This window comes from Rhinoderma darwinii, chromosome 5 (assembly GCF_050947455.1).
Source record: "Rhinoderma darwinii isolate aRhiDar2 chromosome 5, aRhiDar2.hap1, whole genome shotgun sequence".
NCBI classification, from domain to species: Eukaryota; Metazoa; Chordata; class Amphibia; order Anura; family Rhinodermatidae; genus Rhinoderma; species Rhinoderma darwinii.
Window position 1 is genome coordinate 195,856,508 of NC_134691.1, and position 22,542 is coordinate 195,879,049.

Here is a 22,542-nt window from a genome sequence, read left to right on the forward strand (position 1 = left end):
AGGTTTTGAATAAATCTTTATCTATAAATGGAATGCTCATTTAAAAGCTGCATTTTGTGTTTTACTTGTATGGTCTTAAAATTTTGTTGATTTTCATCTAAAAAATGTAACAAATTAGCAAAAATATAAAATTGGGTGAGGGGAAATACTTTTTCACAGCATGGTGTGTGTATGTGTATAGATAGATATTTATCGATCTGTTACTTTCCATTGTAGTCCTGCCAGTTAGGCCTTATTCACACGGACGTGTCAGTTTTGCGTGCGTAAAAAACGCTGCGTTTTGCGCGCCCAAAAGGTCCGTGTGTCATCAGCATATGGTGCACGGCGTCATGATGACACTCTGGTTTTCTGTTTACAAACCGAAAAGGCCGTGGTGCTTTTCTGTTGTCATTCATTTCTTTTAATGCTGTTCCACGAATCACGCGTGGCACCTGGAAGTGCTTCCGTGTGTCGAGTGCGATTTGCACTCACCTATTTACTTCAATGGGTGCGTGCAGCGCGAAACACGGGAAAATATACGACATGTCATGAGTTTCACGCAGCATACATATTCTGCGTGAAATTCACTGACCGTCTGAACGGCCCCATTCATTAACATAGGTCCGTGCGACGCGCGTGATGCCCCAGACACTTATTCCCAAGCACTGTAAACTTTCAGATTGGTTGCGCTGTGAATATTCGGAGAACGTGATTGGTTTATGTGCAGGGTAATGAACATACAGACAAGCAGTAGAAGACTGACTAAGGGCTGAGCATTTCATTGAAGTCAGTCTTCTACTGCTTGTCTGTATGTTCATTACCCTGCACATAAACCAATCACGTTCTCCGAATATTCACAGCACAACCAATCTGAAAGTTTACTGTGCTTGGGAATAAGTGACTGGGGCAGAAGAGGATGGAGGCGCAGCCTTATAGTGGATCGAGCGGGTTCCCCAGCAGCATTTAAAAAAAACAGGATCCTGACCTGTCCACAGAGTTTAAGGCAGCACAGAGTATTTCAGGAGCCGCGTTCTGCTCCCGTAGGTAAACGGGGTAGCAGCACTGCGAAGACCGCACAGAAAATTCCCCGGCGGTCAGGATAGAACGTAGCAGCTAGATGAGGGGAACACACCCAGCTGCAGGGCGTGCTTCCAACACAACCGTGCTGTTAGTAGGATCTTGTGTGGGGTGGTGACTTGCCAATCATGTGAAGGCGTTATTGAGGACAGGAGTGGAGGAGAGGTAACAGACTGAGAGCTACGTAATGGTAAGAGCAGAGTTCACAGCAGCACAGAATATTTCAGGAGAGTGCGCAGATGTTGAGGAGTGTATGATGCGGACTGGTCACGGATTGGTCAGCGTCCTACATATAAACACGCCCAGTTAAAAACACAATACACGCCCAGTTGGACATAACGAAAAAAAAACGCCCAGTTGTCCATTTCAAAGCTCATTTGCATATATATATATATATATATATATATATAATAGCTCATAACTTGGCCAAAAATGAACGTTTTTAAAAAAAAACAAAAAACGTTACTGTTAGGCTTTATTCAGACGAACGTAAAATACGTGCGTGCAACGCGCGTGATTTTCACGTGCGTTGCCCGTAGCTATATTAGTCAATGGGGCCGTGCAGACATGGCAGCGTTTTTTGCGCAGCGTTGCTCCGTTGCCAAAAACTCACGACATGTCCGTTGATTCAGCGTTTTCAACGCATCACGCACCCATTGTAGTCAATGGGTGCGTGAAAACCACGCATGTCGCACGGAAGCACTTCCGTGCGAACTGCGTGTTTGCGCAACAGCTGTCAAAAGGATGAATGTAAACAGAAAAGCACCACGTGCTTTTCTGTTTCCGAACATCCAAACGGAGTGTCTTTGCGATTAGCGAAGCCGGACAAGCGAACCGAACTTCACCGGGTTTGGCCGAACCCGGCAAAAAAATTATCGGTACGCGACGTCAGGAGATAGTCACTGTCCATGGTGCAGAAAGAGTTAAACTGTTTCAGCACCATGGACAGTGACTTCCGATCCCAATAAACATGAACCTGTAAAAAAATAAAGAAGTTCTGACTTACCGATAACTCCCCGGCTTCTTCCTCCAGTCTGACCTCCCGGGATGACAATTCAGGCCAAGTGACAGCTCCAGCCAATCACAGGCCAAACACAGCCTGCAGCGGTCACATGGACTGGCGCGTCATCCAGGGAGGTGGGGCCCGATGTCGAGAGGCGCGTCACCAAGGACGTGTCACCAAGGCAACGGCCGGGAAGTTCTCGGTAAGTACGAACTTTTTCTTTTTTTCAACAGGTTTTTCGATATTGTGTTCGACATTCACTGTCGAGGGTGCTGAAAGAGTTAGCTCTTTCAGCACCTTGGACAGTGACGGGCGTTGACTAGCCTCATCTCTATGATGGCGGCTGCGCGAAAATCACGCAGCCGCGCATCAGACACGGATTACACACGCAGCTGTCAAATGGTGTTTGCGCGCGCAAACGCTGCGTTGTTTGCGCGCGCAAAAACGCAACGCTCGTGTGAATCCAGCCTTATGTACATTGCAGCGCCGATCACATGCAATAGGAGATAGGGGTTTGAGAATCTGGTGACAGAGCCTCTTTAAGGCAAAGTAGAGGTGAAATTTACAAATTTAATTTTTTTTGCCGAAATTAATTTGTAATGAAAAAAATAAAAACTGTAACACAAGGTTTTACCAGAGAAACGCAACTCCATATTTATTGCCCAGATTCTGCAGATTTTAGAAATATCCAACATGTGGCCCTAGTGTCCTAATGGACTGAAACACAGGCCTCAGAAGCAAAAGAGCACCTAGTGGATTTTAGGCACCATGTCAGGTTTGAAGAGGTCTTTTGGTACCTAAACAGTCGAAACCCCCAAAAAGTGACCCCATTTTGGAAACTACACCCCTCAAGGCATTTTTCTAGGGGTATAGTTAGCATTTTGACCCCACAGTTTTTTTTGCCGAATTTAGTGGAATTAGTCTGAAGATGAAAATCACCTATTTTTCTGTGGAAACATAGAATTTTTTTTCATTTTTACAAGGAATAAAGGAGAAAAAGCACCCCGACATTTGTAAAGCAATTTCTCCCGATTACGGCAATACCCAATATGTGGTCATAAACTGATGTTTGGACCCACAGCAAGGCTCAGGAGGGAAGGAGCGCCTTTTGGATCTTGGAGCGCGGATTTTGCTGGATTGGTTTTCAGTGCCATGTCGGGTTTGCAACGCCCCGGAGGGACCAAAACAATGGAACCCCCCCCCCCCAAAGTGACCCTATTTTGGAATCTACACCCCTCAAGGAATTTTTCTAGTGGTATAGTGAGCATTTTGACCCCACAGGATCTTTTTTTAGAGCGAAGGTGACCAAAAAACAGCGATCTTTGGCGCTTTAAATTCGTTATTTCTTACAGCGTTCACCGTGCGCAATAAATTAAATTTTACTTTATTCTGCCGGTCCTTACGATTACGCCGATACCATATGTGTATAGTTTTTTTTTGAACGTTTTGCAGCGTTTGCACAATAAAATTACGTTTCTATAAAATTTATTTTCTGAGACGCGCTATTCTGAGCTGTAACTTTTTTTTTTTTTTTTTTTCGTCAAAAAAGCTGTGGGAGGTCTTTTTTTTTGCGGAACGGGTTGTAGTTTTTATTGGTACCACTTTGGGGTAAATGCGACTTTTTGATCACTTTTTATTTTATATCTTGGGAGGGGTGGTGACCAAAAAATAGCGATGCTGACAGTTTTCAGTTTATTTTGTTTGCGGCGTTCACCGTGTGGAAAAATTAACATTATAGTTTCATAGTTTGGGTCGTTACGAACACGGTGATACCAAATATGTGCACTTTTTTTTAACATTTTCATTTTTTTCCCTATAATAAATGACGACTTATTAGGCTGGGTTCACACGACCTATTTTCAGACGTAAACGAGGCGTATTATGCCTCGTTTTACGTCTGAAAATAGGGCTACAATACGTCGGCAAACATCTGCCCATTCATTTGAATGGGTTTGCCGACGTACTGTGCAGACGACCTGTTATTTACGCGTCGTCGTTTGACAGCTGTCAAACGACGAAGCGTAAAAATACAGCCTCGTCAAAAGAACTTCAGGACACTTCTTTGGACGTTTTTGGAGCTGTTTTCTCATAGACTCCAATGAAAACAGCTCCAAAAACGGACGTAAAAAACGCAGCGAAAAATGCGAGTTGGTCAAAAAACGTCTGAAAATCCAGAGCTGTTTTAAAGGGAAAACAGACCCTGCTTTTCAGACGTTTTTGGTCACTACGTGTGCACATACCCTTATAGGAAAACAAAACCTTTTTATTTTTACACTTTTATAAAACATTTTTATTAACTTTTTTTTTTTTTTTTTTTAATATATTTTATTTTTTTTGAGCTGCAGCTCTGATCGCTGCTAAAATACATTACACTACCTAGGTAGTGTAACGTATTCCAACTGTCAGTGTGACGTCACAGTCACTCTGACAGTCTACGAGGGCCAGCCAGAGGCTGGTCCTCATAGGCTTCCATACATGGCGGACCCGGAGGCCGTTGCCTGGCCTCCGGATGCCATCACAAGCATCAGCAGCCCCCACGATTGAATGGGGGCTGCTGATGTGCTACAAACCCCCTACATGCAGAGATCGCAATCGAGTCCCGCATGTAACGGGTTAATTGCCGAAATCAGCGGCGATGAGCCGCTGATCGGCAACACTGGAGTGTCAGCTGTCGGGGACAGCTGATCTCCAAGTTCCCGATGCACACCTTGTCGCCGACAGTGTGCATCGGGAACGACACAGTGACTTCCTGTCACTCTGACAGGAAGCCTATCAGGACCAGCCGAAGGTTGGTCCTGATGGGCTTCCGTCCATGGCAGACACGGAAGCCATTGTTTGGCTTCCGTTTGCCATACTAACTATCGGCAAACCCCGCGATTTCGGACCGGGGTCTGCCGATATGCTAGAAACCCCTAAAATTCGGCGATTGCAACCGATCGCCGAATTTAAGGGGTTAATTCGCCGAAATCAGCGGCAAAGGACCGCTGGTCGGCAAGAGTGGAGTGTCAGCTGTCGGTGACAGCTGACTTCCCGGTGCACACTGTCGCCGACAGTGTGCACCGGGAAAAACTCAGTAACTGTACGTCGTCGTACGGGAAGTACAGTTACTTACTCGTGCGGATAGGGGTTAAATATGTTTAACATTTAAAACAATAGACCTTTTTATGATGACGTTCCCTAAAAGTACAGAACCATTGATTGCAACGCATTTGTGTCAGTCCTTATCAGTGTGAAATAGGTTCTGTTGTATAGGGCAGGAGAAAGGTAAAATAGTTTTGTCATTCTATTCTTGTCTTGTGGCTACACTAGAGATTATGAATTGCTGAAAAGGCAGATTTAGACCATTTTCTGTCGACCTGAAGGCAGATATCTGTGGAAAAGTCTATCTGCTTTGTTGGATTTTTTTTGGTTCAGGTGCAATCTTTTGTTATTCATGCCAAATGACCGATCTGCATCCCATCGAAAGAAGCCCAAAAAGGCAGAGGTCGATCCCGAATATATGGCTATACTCCGGGTCCACATCGAAAAAATGCATTCAATTGCAGTAAAAATGCATATGATTTTCAGTTGTTTTTTTTTTAAATGTGGACTTCAACCGCGACAAGGGTCCGATCCCCTCAGAAGAGCAGAGAACCTTTCAAAACATTTTTGGAAAGGTTTTACTCTGACGTAATTTGATTCCATTTTTTTCAAAAGAGAAATCCTTTTTACAGCTGTGTAAGTGAAGTCTTGCTTGTAATGTACAACCTATCAATTTAATGAATTTCGATGTAAAAAATTGAAAAACAAGATTTATTTTTTTTTAGAGACCATGAATAAGATCGCTAAATAAAAGTAAATCCTCCATAAGCCCTTGACAATATCAGAGGTTAGCTCTTTACACTTGTAAATTTCTGTATTGGAAACATATCAACTACAGGGAGGAAGTGACGATACCTGTTATAAAATACTTTATAGCCAATTTCACAACCAATGAAAAAGCATTATCTTGATATAATATTTATTGCAGCGTTCTTCATATGTATATAAAGTAGGAAAAATGTTGCACTTTTTCCCTAAAAGTGAACAATCCTGTTTTTTTTTTTGTTTTGTTTGTACAATATGCATCAACAACCCCTTCACCCATCCCCTAGCTTATAAAAGAAAGGAGAGAAGTGAGAACCCCCCCCACCGATAAAACTGCATCTTAATTAAAATATATCATACATTCCCTAAATGCGGTTATAATTTTAAGTAACAAGAGAAAATTATCAGTGTTTGTTGATTTTGAATTAAAAGCTATGTCTACACATTTGTGAAAAAAATAAAATTAAATTCTTGTATACAATGTGTTTTTTTTTTTTTTTTTTAATTTTTTTTTTAACCAACTTTCAAATTCACTTTTACTAATATTATTATTTTTTTTTTAAAAGATACAGCTTCTATTCATCCTGTATACATAGAAGCTGTATAGTTCTGTCTCTAGGTCTTCAGCTGCACTGACTGCTCGGCTGAGCGCAGGTCCTTGTCTCCGACAGGATCCAGATAATGATCACATCTAAGTTATGGGACGGAACAGTACGGTTTCTATGTATACAGAATACATAGAAGCTGTATCTTAGCGTAAAAATGTTTTTTTTTTTAGTAAAAGTGAATTTAAAAGTTAAAAACAAAATACATTTAATAAAAAAATAAAAATAAATGACTAACAAAGGTGTGTATAGCCTTTAAGAATGGTTAAACTGGTATTGTCATGTGTTCTAGCATTCCCGTAAACCTTAATCTTTCTTGATTATATATAAAGACCGCTGTCGTACAGCAGAGTTGATTGAAAACGGCAAGCAAAACCACAAGAGTTCGCAAGTCTTGTTCAGGATATCTGATGGGCCATGTAACGGCTGACTACAAAAGTGAAGCACAGAGCAGAGATGGTTCCTCAGTCTTTACTGCCCCACAATGCTATTGATAGCTATCCTGTAAGTCAATGTCCGATCCATTAAAGAGCCTTGAATCATGGCTAGAGATATCAGCCAAACTAGAGACACCCATCAGCTGTTTTGGAGTTCTTCCTCCTAGCCAGTACAGAGCAGGGAACCAGCTGGTGTAGGCAGCTGAATCTCTGCAAGGTGAACCAGTGAACCCCCCCCCCCCCCCCCAAGAGCTACGGCAAAGGCATCTCACCTAAAGTGCTATAAACTACAGCTTTCCTCGCAAAAATTAAGCGGGGGGGGGTCTCCAAATATGGCGGCACAAAGCAATATTTATTTTATACTAGTAGTAAAAAAGAAACTACAAACATTTGCTATTGCTGTAATCGTACTTACCTGCAGGATAAAGTTAACGCCTTTAAAATCAAAACCCAAAAAACAATTCGGAAATTATTATTTTTTTTTGTCTACCCCAGTTGTTTTTTTGGTTTTTTTTATAAACTTTTCTCAGTACATTAAATGGTGCTAGTAAAAAATACAACTCGTACCACAAAGAACAAGCCCTTATACAGAAAAATAAAAAGTTATGGCTCTCAGAAGGATGAAATGAAAACTGGCTGCGGCAGAAAGGGGTTAATGGATAGGACGTTGACTTCTAGGACAGCTACCTATAGGTGGCACAAGAGAGACCGTTTTCTTAACTGTGCAGGATAGCTAATTTGCATACTTTTTCCTAGGGAGCATTTTCTGTACAGGTCCTCTTATGCAGCCCGATATGGAAAGTGAAAACTAGCGCCGATGGAGACAGCTCGTTGATTGGCACTTGTTTTCTCCTTTTCAATGATAATTATATTGGGATGAGTGATCATTGCTGCGATTGTTGCAGTACATCTCCCTGTTTATACAGGGAGATGTGCAGCTGACCACTATAACATTTCTTACCTCATAAACTACACAATCAGTCGATGAACGAGCGTTTGCTTGTTCCATGACTGATCATTGCCCTGTTTACACAGGGCAATGATCGGGAACAAGTGTTCATGTGAACGCTTGTTTGCCCGTGTTAAAGGGCACTTAGACCCCCTGCACCATCTACAAAGCATGAAAGAACTGGACATGTGTCAAATGATTTAGCGGTCATGGGGGCAGATTTTTGTGTCGTTAAAAACCATTGCAATAAAATGGCTGTTTACACACAATAGATAAGATTGAACCAAATGGTGTATGTACCGACCATACCCCAGACCGCTGTATAAATTGTGCATTGTCACCTGCCAAGGTCATACATATCTGCCCTACATTTTCGTTGCACTAGGTTGGAAAAAAGTGTGTATCGATCGCCTGACCTATATGAACAAATCAAAATGATGATCTTCTGATGACCGCAGAGTTTGTGTGCAGGCACGGAATGTTTCTGAATCTTTTTCTATATTGTTCTATGTAGACTTGTTAAAAATGGGTGAATCTAAGATTTGTATGTTCATGACCTTTGAAGTTTGTTCTTCTAGTCTGTGTACAGTACTAACACATTTCATTTTCTTCTTTGTCTTTTAGCAAAACCCAACAGAAAACTAACTTTTCTTTATTTGGCAAATGATGTAATTCAGAATAGTAAGAGGAAAGGACCTGAATTCACCAAAGACTTTGCACCAGTTATAGTGGATGCTTTTAAACATGTTTCAAGGTATTGGTATTTGGTTTCTTTCCTCCAGGTAGACTGCATTACAGACTTTTTTTTCTTATTTTTTTTTAAGTGGTTTTTGTTTCAGAAGTTGCATGCTTCACTAAGACATAAATTATGCACTGACTTTTACCACCATACGTTTTAAAGTGGTTTTCCTAATATCATAAATTATTACCTATACAAAGAATAGGTGATAATTTTCTGATCGCTGGGACCCCCACCGATCGTGATAACGGGGGTCCCGAACCCACCGTTTCTCCTCACTGTTCGATTGCAGTGAGTAGAACATTAAATGGAGCGGGTCGAGCATGCGCCCTGCGCTCCATTCAGTTTCTATGGGTATGACCGGAACAGCCAAGTACAGCGCTCAGCTGTTTCCGCATGCTGACTGCAAGAGGTGCAGTAAGGATGATCTGGAGGTTTGGGACTCCAGCGTTCAGAAAATTATCGCCTATCCTGTGGATAGGTGATAATTTATAATTCTGGGAAAACCCCTTTACGACACGCCTGGACAAATTCCAGCACATGCACTGCAACTGGAGATGTATTGCACCTGTTTATTATATACAAGCACGTACGTTCACTGCATATGGTCATGCACATATACCATATACAGACAAACCTTTTTTTAAACTCACTAAACACAGACATACTATACGTAAGCACGCACACTCAAACTTCCTATAAACCATCAAATGTATGTGTGTGTGTGTATATATATATATATAATGTGTGTGTGTGTGTATACTACATAGGTGCATAATTTTTTACACCCATATAGGCCCCGTGCACACGAACGTAATTACGGGCATATAGACTTTTATTGGCCACGGGTACCTCCCCGTATGCTTAAGGGAAGGTGCCCGTGCCGTTGAAAAATATAGAACATGTCCTATTTCAGGCCGTAATTACGGCACGGTCTATGGGGCTCCCTTAATTACGGGTGACTACGTGTGTGCACCCGTAATTACGGGAGCGTTGCTAGGCGATGTCCGTGTATAGTCACTGTCCAGGGTGCTGAAAGAGTTAAATGATCGGCAGTAACTCTTTCAGCACCAGGGACAGTGGCTACCGATCACAATATAGATAAAGCTGTAAAAAAAAAAAATAGACGCTCATACTTACCCAGAACTTCCTCCTGGGATGACGTTACAGCCCATGTGACCGCTGCAGCCAGTCTCATGGACTGCCGCGTCATCCAGGGAGGTCGGACTGGATGTCAAGATAGGGACGCGTCACCAAGACAACGGCCGGGTAAGTATGAATTAATTTTACTTTTATTACGGAAAGGGCTGTCCCTTTTCTCTATCGTGCACTGATAGAGAGAAGGGCTGCCGATTACTGCAGTGCAATTTTGCAGCGAAAACGTGCCCGTAAATACGGGTGACACCGGACCCATATTTACGGGCACGGGTCTGTAAATACTGGTGCAATACGGGTCGAATACGTGTGACAAAGGACCCGTATTTAAGGCAGGACAAATATACGTTCGTGTGCATGAGGCCATACACTGATGCAGAAACAATGGGCCCTTTCCTAATGGTGGAGAAAAGCAGTGTGGGTAGCAGGGAGAAGGGGGCCTTAAACTAGTCAGATGCAGACGGGTCTCTTTATTTTTATTCATTTCTATAGCAGCTTCCACAACTGCTAGGCCGTGCTGGGCGTCAATGTCATCACAGCCAGTTAGCGACTATATTTGTGACAAGTAATACTGCTGCCGAGCAGGTTTGTCTTCCCTGCTCTTCTCTGTATAATATTTACAAAAAGAAGACCTCTGCAAAGTGCAGGAAAACCAGGACTTTGTTTAGCGCCAGTGTCGTAATAGCCGGTCACTAGTGACATGTAATACTGCCGACTTCCCTGCTGCGTTGTATAATGTTTACAACTAGAAGTCCCTATTCGTGCATACATTATACCTCTGCTTCGCAACAACACGCCTCCTCCACCAATTTACCGCCATCGGATTTGTAGGCAAATATCTGCCACTGTTGGTACCCTCCGATGGGTGCCTTGCTGCAAATACGGTCCAGGTCACCATATCACCCCTCCGTTCTATTAAGAGAAAATCCCCCTACACACACTTCCCCAGTAGTCACAGCAGGTCCCTCATATTCATCGTAAACATGATTACAGTACGGGACAGTTTTCCTTTAGCGAGGCAGGGACTCCATAGCTATCTATGACGCTTGATGCTAGGAGCCGGCTCACTGAAGTGTTCGTTCCGGGAAATGCTGTCGACATACAGTCCATATATCACGGACTGAACATGCTCGACTGAATCCGGCCTAAGGCCCCATGCACGTGCTTTTGCGGCCGCAATTCCCCCGAAAATCCACGGGAGAATTGCGGCCCCATTCATTTCTATGGGGCCATGCACACGACCGTAGTTTTTATGGCACCGCAGAAAGAACGGACATGTCTTATTACGGCCGTCTTCTGCGGTCCGGGCTCATTAAAGATAATGGCCATGTGCATTGCCCGCGATTTGCTTGCGGCTGACAGTCCGCTGCCGGCCGACCCGAAAATCACGGGCGTGCACATGGCTACGGTCGTGTGCATGAGGCCTAAGGCCTTCGCCCATGTACTAACCTCCTGCACCGTCCCACATGTGCCCTTTATTAAGAGACGGACAAAAGCAGCAGATTGAAAAGTAATGTCCGTGGAATCAAACCGCCAAATGCATAGAATGCTGGTAGCAAAACTAGGTCACCACTGCTTATTTTCTAGTCAATTTGGCGATCTATGTTTTGGTATGATCAAAAGTTTAACTTCTTTTTTTTATTACCCCTATTTAGAAACTTGTTAACAGATCCTAATGAGGAGTATAGTGTAAAATTTCAAGCCTATTAACTCCTCTTAACAAAGCTAATTATTCTTGGAAATGCTAGTGAAATATTCGAATACTTTGTGGAACGTTGATGTTATTTACCTTCTTTTCACAGTGATGCAGATGAAGGCTGCAAGAAGCACTTGGGTAGGGTATTATCAATATGGGAAGAAAGGGCTGTCTATGAGAATGATATCCTGGATCACCTAAAGACTGCATTGTGTAAGTAGAAGTTATTTACCTATGTCTCACGTGACGTTAAATAGCGATTATTTTAACCACTCACAAATCTCCCATTTTATTATAAAAAATGGTATTAGTAATATAGCTAATATTTCTCAGTTTAATAACTTAAGTTATTGTTTTTAGTTAAAGAGGCTCTGTCACCAGATTATAAGTGCCTTATCCGCCTCATACACTTCTCATTGTTCCAGCCCAGCTTCTTTCACTGCACAATCACACTGTGCGCAATCACGCTGTGCAGTGAAATAAGCTGGGCTGGAACAATGAGAAGTGTGTGACACTGATTGGTCAGCGTCGTACACTCCTCTGTACAACGCTCAGTTGGTAAAAAGTAAAAACACTAATTAGCATAAATCTAAAATTGTTTATAACTTGGTCAAAAATGATAGTTTTTCAAAATAAAAACCACTGTTCTCTACATTACAGCGTTGATCACATTATGTAGGAGATAGTCACTTATAATCTGGTGACAGAGCATGTTTAAGTCTTGTTTCAGTAGTAAACTTTGTGCTGACAGCAGAAGTTTCTAGAAAGACAACAGCACCCGATTCAAACTTCTTGTGATCTCTCATAGGGCCTGTTCACATCACCGTTCGCTTTCCGTTCCGGGGTTCCGTCGGAGGTTTCCGTCGGGTGAACCCCGCAACGGAAAGTGAAACCACAGCTTCCGTTTCAGTCACCATTGACCCGACGGGAACCCTGGAACGGAAAGTGAACAGTGATGTGAACAGGCCCATAGTTTTTTCACAGTATTCACGAGGAGGGAAATCTAAGACTTACGTTTCATACGCCAGTCTTACTATAAAGAGAGTTGGAATAAAATGTGCCTAATTTATTAAGAGGCGCACACTACTTAAATTAGGCGTTTCTGGCCATCATGGTATCTGTAGATTTGCGCCATAAGTGGTGTAAATTATAGTAAACTTGTTGGTTGCCCCACCCCAGCTTCTTTTTAAAAAAAATCTTTTTAATATTTTTTAAAAGAAAATGGCGTGAGTAGCGGAAAGGGCGAAGTAGTGAGATACCTCTTTGTCTTGCGTTACTATATTACTGAAAACAGACTTTTTATTTGTTTTTTTCGAGGGTGTTTCTGAACATCTACATAGAGCCTGCAGACCGGGAAAAGGCTCTAAGACATATATTAAAACTTTTCATATATATAACCTGTACTACTGAAGCCTAAAATGAAGTACACATATGCAATCTCCAAATACAAACACTAGAACATTTTTACCCATTGAATTAGTATTCCATCGTTCTAGCAGGGTGCTTTGTCAGATTTCTGCTCTGCTGGAGCTTCTCTATTAAAATCAAAGTGCTGATATTATTAGTGGTAATGTCTAGGAGCTCCAGCAACTTGGATATAAATCTATGAAAATCAAGCCCACAGAACAGGTCTGTTAACAAGCAAATATCATGTGAACATTTTCTGTTCTCAGTTGTACCATTTGCTTCCGCACTGTCCTAGGAAGTATTCAGTCCCCGGAAGATTCATGAATTAGGTTTCCATGGCCAAGCAGGCACACACAAGGTTGAGATCATTAAAGGCTATGTACACACTTGAAAGCGATTTTTATATTTTTGATTTTTTTTTATTATAAAAATGTGTATCAGTGTGTTTGCAACTTTCTAATTACATTTTATAAAAAATAATTTTTGCTTTTTGAGATACAGCTGCTTTGTATTCTGTATACATAGCAGCTGTATCGTGTGCTAAGACCTGAATCTGTCAGGTCCGCGGGACTGACTGTTTCCGTGAAAGCGGGTCGGATCCACCTGTAATCTGCTACATCTAAATTATCAACTTGGGGTATGTTCACACGCACTGGTTTCAGATGTAATTCGGGCTGAATGTCGGGTCTCCGGCTGTCAGTGACTGCCGGGGACCCAGAGGAGAGGATAGAAGCAGCTTTCGCTGCTTCTGTCTTCTCTGATCACTTGTACACAGCGCTCAATGAACACTGTGAATAGGAATAGAGGCAGCGGCCGCGCCGCTGTCTCTATTCCTCCCAGTGTTTATGTGACTGGTCACATGATCACCGGGTGCCGTTAGTGACAGACTGCTGCTGGGTGTTACTAGACCCAGCACAGCCCTATTAGTGACAATCGTCACTATGAGAGGGCTGATTTCCCCTGTAACTGGGGCTGCTGTTCAGCTCCAGTTACAGGGGAAAAGCATGGTGAAAAAATATATATAAAGTTCCCCAAAGGTCTTCTTTGACCTTTGAGGGACAGACCATAGTAATAAAAAACGAAAAGCAAAGTAAAGTGCAAAAAAAAAAATGAATACACATAAAATACCCACCCCAAAAAAAAGTTCCCCTCCCGCCAATCATTGTTGTAGCGCTGACCCAATTACCCTAATATAGACATGTAATATATTAAAATTTACGGTAGACAATGACGATCACAAATAAAAGGTCTATTTTAGGGTAAAACTGTTATTACCCAAAAAAATAGCTGAAACGTAAAGAAGCTTATTTTTTTACTATTTTCAAACTTTATGAATAAAAATTCTAAAATAGCAAAAAGGATGTGTATAAAAACAATAAAAAAAGAAACCTGCATTGTCTACGGAAAAAAAGTCTCAAAAATCACGTAGTTGGCCCAACAAATAAAAAAGTTATAGCCATTTAACTAACACGTGCTAAAAAGGGCTAAACGGTGTCTGGTCCTGAAGGCTCAAAATAGCCTGGTCCTGAACTGGTTAAAAGTTCCACCAATCACAATGATAAAAAATTGTATAAAAAAAAAAAGATTTCAAAGGTGTACATAGCCTTTAAGACGGAGAAGAAATAATGTTCTGGGGCTGTGGCCTGGGTCCCCTAATTCAAGTCCACTGCAGCATTCCTAGGGAAGATCTTTGTCTCTTTCAGCATGACATACGTCTAGCTTGGTGTAGAAGAAATCGCATGACTTGCAGAGTTCTGACCTCAATGCCAACTTCATATTAAAATTGGCACCCAACTTCACTAATGCCCCTGTGACTGACCGGATGTGTATTCCCGCAGTCCTGTCCTAAAGTGGGCTAAAGTGTTTTCCAAAAATAGAGATTTTGTTGGTCTTTGTTTCTACTATTAAATGTCCATGGCTTTGGAATGAGGTGTCCTACAAGCACATTGTATCTGATATTTGGCCATGTTCACTAGCTAAAACATTAATTATCTTTGCAAAATATGGGCAGTTATGCTTCCAAAATGTTGCATTCATATAGTCTATCGGAGCTAGTCTGCCGATACTGCCTGAAATTTACAGTTGATAACAGGGTGTAAGCTTGAGTAGCCAAGATATTGTCCGGTCATACACAAATCAATACTTTGCCTGGTCAACAACAATACTACTGATGTTTCTTTTTAATCTTGGATTTAAAGATGGTGAGAAAAAAACAAAAAAGCGCCCATATGAAGAAGTAAAGTTTGATAAAGAGGAGGAGGATGATGAGGATGACTATTTATCGGAGATCACTCCAGAAGAACCTCCACAGGTATTGCATGAGTTCATAGATCTCTCTGCCTTTTATTCGCTTGATTCACTTTCAGACTGAACACTATCCATTTCAATATGGGGCAGAATAAAAGGACACCTGAATTTCTTTCTTTTTTTCTGATAGTCGCTGCAGTAGCAGCTACACAGTAGATTTCTTCCGTTTTTGCGGACCACAATTATGGTCCGCAATTACGGACCCATTCATTTCTATGGACCACGGACACCTTCCCGTATATTTGCGGGAAGGTGTCCGAGCCGTAGAAAGCAACCGCAAAAGATAGGACATGTCCCATCTTTTTGCTTTTTACGTCCCGTGCTCCCATACTTTATATGGGAGTTCATGACGAAAAATGCGGGTGGCTGTCAGTGCCAGCGGCCGGCCGTGCCCGTAGTCGCGGACCGTGACTACTGGCACGGCCATGTGCATAAGGCCTTAAGTCTGTATAGAGAACTTGCTATTTATTAACCCTTTCATGACCAAAGGTCATTGATGCTCCTGTGTCCAGGTCAAATCTTTCATTTTTGATATGCACTTCTTTAAACGATAATATCTTTGCAACCGCTTTGAATATCACAACTATTTTTACTTTGTTTTTCTACAAGACTTATGAGGCTTTCATTTTCTAGATTAGTTTAATTCAGTGTTTTAAATTTTTATTATGAGCAGACAAATCGCTAAAAATAAAAATCACTTTTTTTGAAAAAAAAAAAAAAAATATAATATATATATATATATATATATATATATATATACACAAAAAATAGAGACCAGAAGCAGCACTCAAATAGCAAAAAATGTGAATTTATTTACCCAACAAAGCAACGTTTCACTTCCTCCATGGAAGCATTCTCAAGCCTCCATGGAGGAAGTGAAACGTTGCTTTGTTGGGTAAATAAATTCACATTTTTTGCTATTTGAGTGCTGCTTCTGGTCTCTATTTTTTGTATATTCATGAGGAATGCGTCCCTCCTTTTATTGAAGCTAGCACCAGCCGTTTTTGGTATTTACACTGTGCTGCTCCTATCTTTTTGAGTATATGTGTGTATATATATATATATATATATACACTCACTCACTCACTGTAGAGCGGGCTATATATATATATATATATATATATATATATATACACACACACACACACACACACACACACACACCGTAAAAAATGTCAGTCAACAACGAATCAACTCTGTTTTGTATCAATGTGTCTCAAAATTTGAATCCATTTCCCGGCTGTCTGGCAGTTAACCGCCATTTGCCATCCGTTTTTCATGAACGCTGAAAAAAATTTTATTTTAACAATTTTATTCGTTAGGGCTTTTTGTCCCAACCCCCTGAAAACACTACAGTGGCCATGTAGATAGCGACGCAATACCACTGTAGATAGTGCCATATTGCACACATAGATAGAGATAGTGCCCACTGTAAATAGTTCCACAATTCTCCCTGTAGCCCACATAGTGCCACACACAGTGCCCATGTAGATAACGCCAGTGTGCCCTGTATATAGTGGCAATATAATGCCACAGTACCCATGTAGATAGTGCCACACCCCCTGTATATAGCACCCCCCCCCCCCCGTAGATGGCAACATCCCCCCCCCCCCCCCTGTATTTAGCAATATCCCCGCTGCAGATGGCACCCCCTTCCTATAAATGGCACCACTGTAGCTCCCTGTAGGAGCGGAATACCTCTGGCCGAAGATTCCGCTCCTACAGGAAGCCCCTGATGTCTCTGTCCAAATATGGATAGTGACACCAGGGGCTTCTCCAGTAGCAGAATCCCCGGCACAGAGCGATCTGACAGCGGGGATTCCGCTCCCAGAGAGCCGCTGACGTCCTTGTCCATATATGTCCAAATAGAGATATGGGCTGCACAGTAGAACAACAACCTCCAGGGTAACTAGATGCAGGCCTCCAGGAATCCGACGTATTAATCGCCAGGTTTAGATCATAAATAGGAATAGAGGAGGCACTCCAATAGTCTTATCAAAAAAGGATTTATTCACCCATCCGTGCAGTAGGATGCAACATTTCAGCTGCTCAACGCAGCCTTTGTCAAGCGGTGCTAACTGCTTATGTACGTGCTAACTGCACGGAGTGTCGGTAGTTAGAACGTATATAGCCGTATGGCAGTCGTGAAGGGGTTAAAGTCCTGTCATTTTTCTCCCCTCCCCCCCCTTTACAGGTACAGCATTACATTAACAAAGATCACCACACAAAACCACAACCAAGTGAACAGATCATAAGCGCTCACTTTTCTAAGTGGCCTCAGTGGACAGACAAGGAGCAAACCAGTAGAAACCCTTATGCTGGTACCAGGGCAAAACAAAAAAATTAGGTGACCTTTATAAATATGCCAAACTAGAAAATCCGCCATGTAACACACATCCACTTTATATACATTGATCTATTGCTGCTAAGTGAAATTTATAAACATGAGGTTGTAGGTTAACATTTTTGAGGCTTATGTGATTTTTTTTTTTTTTCACATTTTCTTACTATGCTTATTAAGAGCTATCATTTTGTATTTTTCTGTCAACGAAGCTGGATGATGGTTTGTTTTGTATGTGTATGATGGCAGCAGGAAGAGTTGCAGTTTTTATTGCCATTGTTTTGGTGTACATATAATATATTGGTTAGGCCCCATGCACACGACCGTGCCCGCAATCACGGCCCGCGATTGCGGGCACGGCCGGCCGCTGACAGCCGCATTTTCGGGCCGTGCTCCCATACAAAGTATGGGAGCACGGCCCGCAAAATGCGAAAGAACGGACATGTTCCATAATTCCCGGAACATTTCCACGGCACTGACACCCTTCCGTAGTGCTACGGAAAGGTGTCAGTGTTCAATGAAAGTGAATGGCTCCGTTCTGAGGTTTTTTGCTGTCGTGTGCATGGGGCCTGAACTTGTATTTTTTTTGGGGTGGAATGGAAAATGAAACAGCAATTCTGCCATTGTTCTTTGCATTTTTCTTTTACACTGTGGTATAAATAAGGTTGTCTTTTTTTTTTTATTCTATGGGTTGCTATGATTATGCCAATGACAAATTTTATAGTTTTTTTTTTTTTCTCATGTTTTACTGCTTTACTGATTAAAAGTGTTTTATTGAAAAACACAAAACATTTTTGTATCGCCTTATTCCAAGACCCACAACTTTTTTTTATTTTATTTTTTTCTATCCAAGTTTTTTGCTAAACATGTTTGTAGGTTTTTTTGTTTTTTTGCACCGTTTTGCAATGCATTGTTTTATAAATTGCATAAAGTTTTTTTTTTTGTGTGGAAGGAATGGGGAAAATAACAGTAATTCCGCAATAGTTTGTGTTTGTTTTTATACACACGCCATACTCTATATATAGACTAAATAATATGTTATTTATTTTTTTTCTCGCGTTTGTGGTTTTCCAGCCCCTAAAAATTGATGGGTCGAGGTCTGACATTTTCAAACCTTGCCGATCAGCTGTTTTGAAGGGGCCGCAGCAGTCGTACGAGCGCTGCTTCCCCTTCATTTTTTCTTGCTCACTGAGTCGTTGACACGCATTTAGCTGAGATTCACAGGTATTGCAGACTTCTCTCCAGTTGAAGTGAACCCGGCCCACTGACTATTTATGGCCTATCCAGAGGATAGGCCTTCAATTTTTAGTGGCTGGAAGACACCTTTAAGGGTGCGGAGACAGTGTAAATGCTGCAAATTTTCCGCAGCAGGTTTTCTAATCCACACCGTATTACAGTAGCAGCAGAGTGGATGAGTTACGAATAAATCTCATCCACAAACTGTGGAAAACAACGTTGAGAAACTGTTCATAAATTGACCTGCGGTGCGGTTTTCCACAGCGTTTCAATTTATGCTGTGGAATTGCTGCACTTCTGTTGTGGGTTTTACCCCATTGAATTCAGTGGGAGGTAAAACCCACAACAGATAAGCAAATTTTGCGATTGATTTTTATTTTATTTTTTTTCTCTAGCAGTTGTTCTGAAGCGGAGATTCTGCCCGAAAAACTGCACCATAACTTGGTGCGGTTTTTCGGGCAGAATTTCCTGCAGCTTTCAGGACGGATACGCTGTGTACTTTGATGGAGCGTATCTCACCCTAATGAACAGCCCTGCACTAGGCATAACGAAGTGCATCTATTTTGCCCGGAGTGCTCCGTGAATGTTGCATCACCATAGTACTCAACAATTTTACGGACCGAACTTTACCTGCTTACTCTCATACTCTTAGACAACAGATCTAATCCATGCATTGCAAGAACTTGAAAATGCAGCTTCTGGAGATGCAGCTGTACATCAGAGGATAGGCTCCTTACCAGTGGAAGTACAAGACGTCTCCCTTTTGGACAAAATTACCGGTAGGTGATTAGAGTACTTAAATTAAACTTTAAATGGATATTTATTTTGTTAATAAGCAAAGGGGCACCTTGGGTTGGGGTTAAGTGAAAAGGATGTATCTCTAATTTCTAGATAAAGCCTCTGGTGATCAACTTTCCAAGATGGTGGATGATGCCTGCATGCTCCTTGCAGATTACAATGGCAGATTAGCAGCAGAGATAGATGATCGAAAACAACTTACAAGAATGCTTTCCGATTTCTTGCGATCTCAGAAGGAGGTATATGACGAAAAGGAGCAGCAACTGGAAGTGCGTAACACTTTTTTTTTTTTTTACATTTTTTTATCTACTATGTTTTTTCTATATATTTAGAAGATCTAAACTTCCATTTTTTTTTTGTACAGTATGAAGGTTAAAATGGAAAGTCAGATGTTTTAAGTGTTATTACTATTCATAGAATTCATCCCTCAGAATGCAGTATGATTTATCTTCAGTATTTTTTTTTAAGACCGCCACTGATTTTAGCTTTGAAGTATTCTATAGTTTATCTAATATCATGCAATAGGAAAGGTGAATTTCAGTGTCCCTATTTTGGCATAGAAAGTTTTCCTGTTTGTATCCATGGCCTTGACGGGTCCCTGCGATATTAAGTCACCGGGAAGCGGAGGTCAATTTGACTATCTCCCTCCTCCACTATGCTACGCCTATCTCCCCCAGACTTGAGACATTATCCGATGATCTGGGGGTTTACGCTAAGCTCGAAGACCAGATATGTTTTGGTCCTCTTCTGAGCTCCCAGATGCCTTCCCCGTGCAGGCTCTGTTGTTCCCCTGTGACTCTCTGACCAAAGCATATCTATCAGCACTGTACTGGCACCGTGGGTCCTACTTCCAGGGGTGCTGGGGTACACCGGGGCCTTCTTTCTGTGGCGCCGTGTACAGCAAGGTTTTATGCGCACATGGAGGCTGGTGATGTCATGGCAGTGTTTAAAGTCACCCTGATCTGAGGTCTGCTTCTGTTACGATAGAATGACGTTATTTATTTCTTCTGCCTAACCATTCCTGAAGTAGAAGATGCCTCCCCCCACTCTGAATCTGCAGAGCACAGCACAAACACTGGCTCAGTATATTTTCTGTTAGGGGGCGTTATCGCCTTAGATCGGGGTCCTTTTTATGTTACTTATTTCCTTGTCCCCTCTATTAGGGTGACAAGGATGCCCCAAAAAAAGCTCATGTGCACAAATTTGCCATCTGCTTCCAGAAGCTGGCTGCCACATAAACCGTGTGAAGCCCCTCTTTCAAGTAAAGAGAAGATTCTTAAAGTAGTAATCCCTCTTTAATTGACGACATTAAATTATTTGTGTGTCAAGAAATCTAATCCTCTCTGGACTCCTTTTTCTAAGCAAATAATCCTGCCTCTACTGCAAAAATATTAAATTTAAAAAAAATTGTTCTGGAAGTAGACTTTGATTCTGGAAGTTACCAAGTATATATTACAGAAGAATATCTTGAAGGTGAAATATCATCGGCAGTAGAAGATGACTAATAGAAATTATTTTTCCTTTGAACATATGGATGAATTATTGTGAGCGGGAAGAAGCACCATGAATATAGAAGAGCTTAGAGACAAGAAAGGTTCAGGACAAAATGTTTGTGAGACTTCGAACAATCTGAAAATAAGTGTTTCCTATTCATGAAAATATCCAGAAATTAATAAAGTAGGAATGATTAAAATCCATAAAAACATCTTGGGATTACTGCAGAACTTAAACCGCTATTCTCATTTGAAATGATCAAGCTCTGGGTAGAAAGCCCAAAACGTTAAATACAAGTGGCAGAAAACACAACACCACCAAGACTCATCACAGCTGAAAGAGCCAATGGATAGGAAAGCAAAAAGTTTACTCAAGAAATCCTGGGAAACATTAACCGCTGAAAGGAATCATGTGTATGTGGTTGGAGCAATTAGAAAATCATCTAAGAGGAGCTGCCTCAAGAAGAAATTGTTGGCTCTTCCTTTGTTTCAGAAAACCACATGATTTTATAGCTGACGCTTCAGCAGAGTCTAAAACGGCAATGAGAACTCGATGGCTGAAGTTACGGTCGGGTGACACGGTTTCTAAATCTAAACACCAGTTTGAAGGTAAATGTGCTTTTAAAAAAGGCAAATAGGCCATTTAAGACAATAATAACTCTAAAACCATCATATAGGTGAAAAATCACATCATGGCAACAATCGATCTGCAGGACGCATATTATCACATTCCCATATGCCTCATCAGAAGTCCCTCAGATTTGCTATCCCTTAAGATCAAGAAATCTATAATTTTCAGTTCCTCCCATTTTTACGAATCTCCTCCTGCCCAGTCACCAAACTAATGGCAGAAATAGTAGCATTCCGAACAAATCAGGAAATAAACATTGTGCCTTACCCTGACTATTCTCTGACGCTTCGTCAGTGTCTCTTCTCTCTGTTTACCTTCAGAAGACATGTCAGACCCTTCAGAACCTGGGTTGGATTATAAATCACAAAAAATCAGATTGTGATTAAACCCAAATCTTGCAAAAAGGACCCCTTTTTCCACCAGCTTCCAATAGTGTCCGTCACTACTGATACCAGCAAGAAGGTTTGGGGGAGCTTGTGTTCTACACCAGTGCTTCTCAAACTGTAAGGCTGGCCTCACTAGTGAGGTGTCCTCGAGTTGTTGGTGAGGCGCAGCTGGGAAGGCAGAAGTGATTATATGCTGCATAGGCCTTTCTCCTCCAGCACAAATCTATGGTTTAGCAACATAATCTACTCCTTTTGTGGTTATTTAATGTACTACTGGGTACCGAAGACGCATTTTAAGATAAATTGAGTTAAGTTTTAAAAATGTTGGCATGGACTATGATCAATGGTGAGGCCCAGACATCACCATATTTTAGCTTGGGAGGCCACCGTAGAAAAAGATATTACACCACTCTTCAAACTAGAGGGAGTTAGGCCTCATGTACATGGCCATAGCCGT

The 22,542-nt window shown here is 41.6% G+C and overlaps 1 protein-coding gene across 2 annotated transcripts in view; it reads left to right on the forward strand.

Moving 5' to 3' along the window:
• Window positions 1-22,542, forward strand: part of RPRD1A (regulation of nuclear pre-mRNA domain containing 1A) — a 116,227-nt gene that overhangs the window by 23,284 nt on the left and 70,401 nt on the right. For both annotated transcript variants that reach the window (XM_075826836.1, XM_075826837.1), the window contains exons 2-6: window positions 8,521-8,650; window positions 11,593-11,699; window positions 15,092-15,204; window positions 19,430-19,556; window positions 19,669-19,844. In XM_075826836.1, the coding sequence (XP_075682951.1) occupies window positions 8,521-8,650; window positions 11,593-11,699; window positions 15,092-15,204; window positions 19,430-19,556; window positions 19,669-19,844 (653 nt within the window). The remainder of the gene's footprint in view (window positions 1-8,520; window positions 8,651-11,592; window positions 11,700-15,091; window positions 15,205-19,429; window positions 19,557-19,668; window positions 19,845-22,542) is intronic.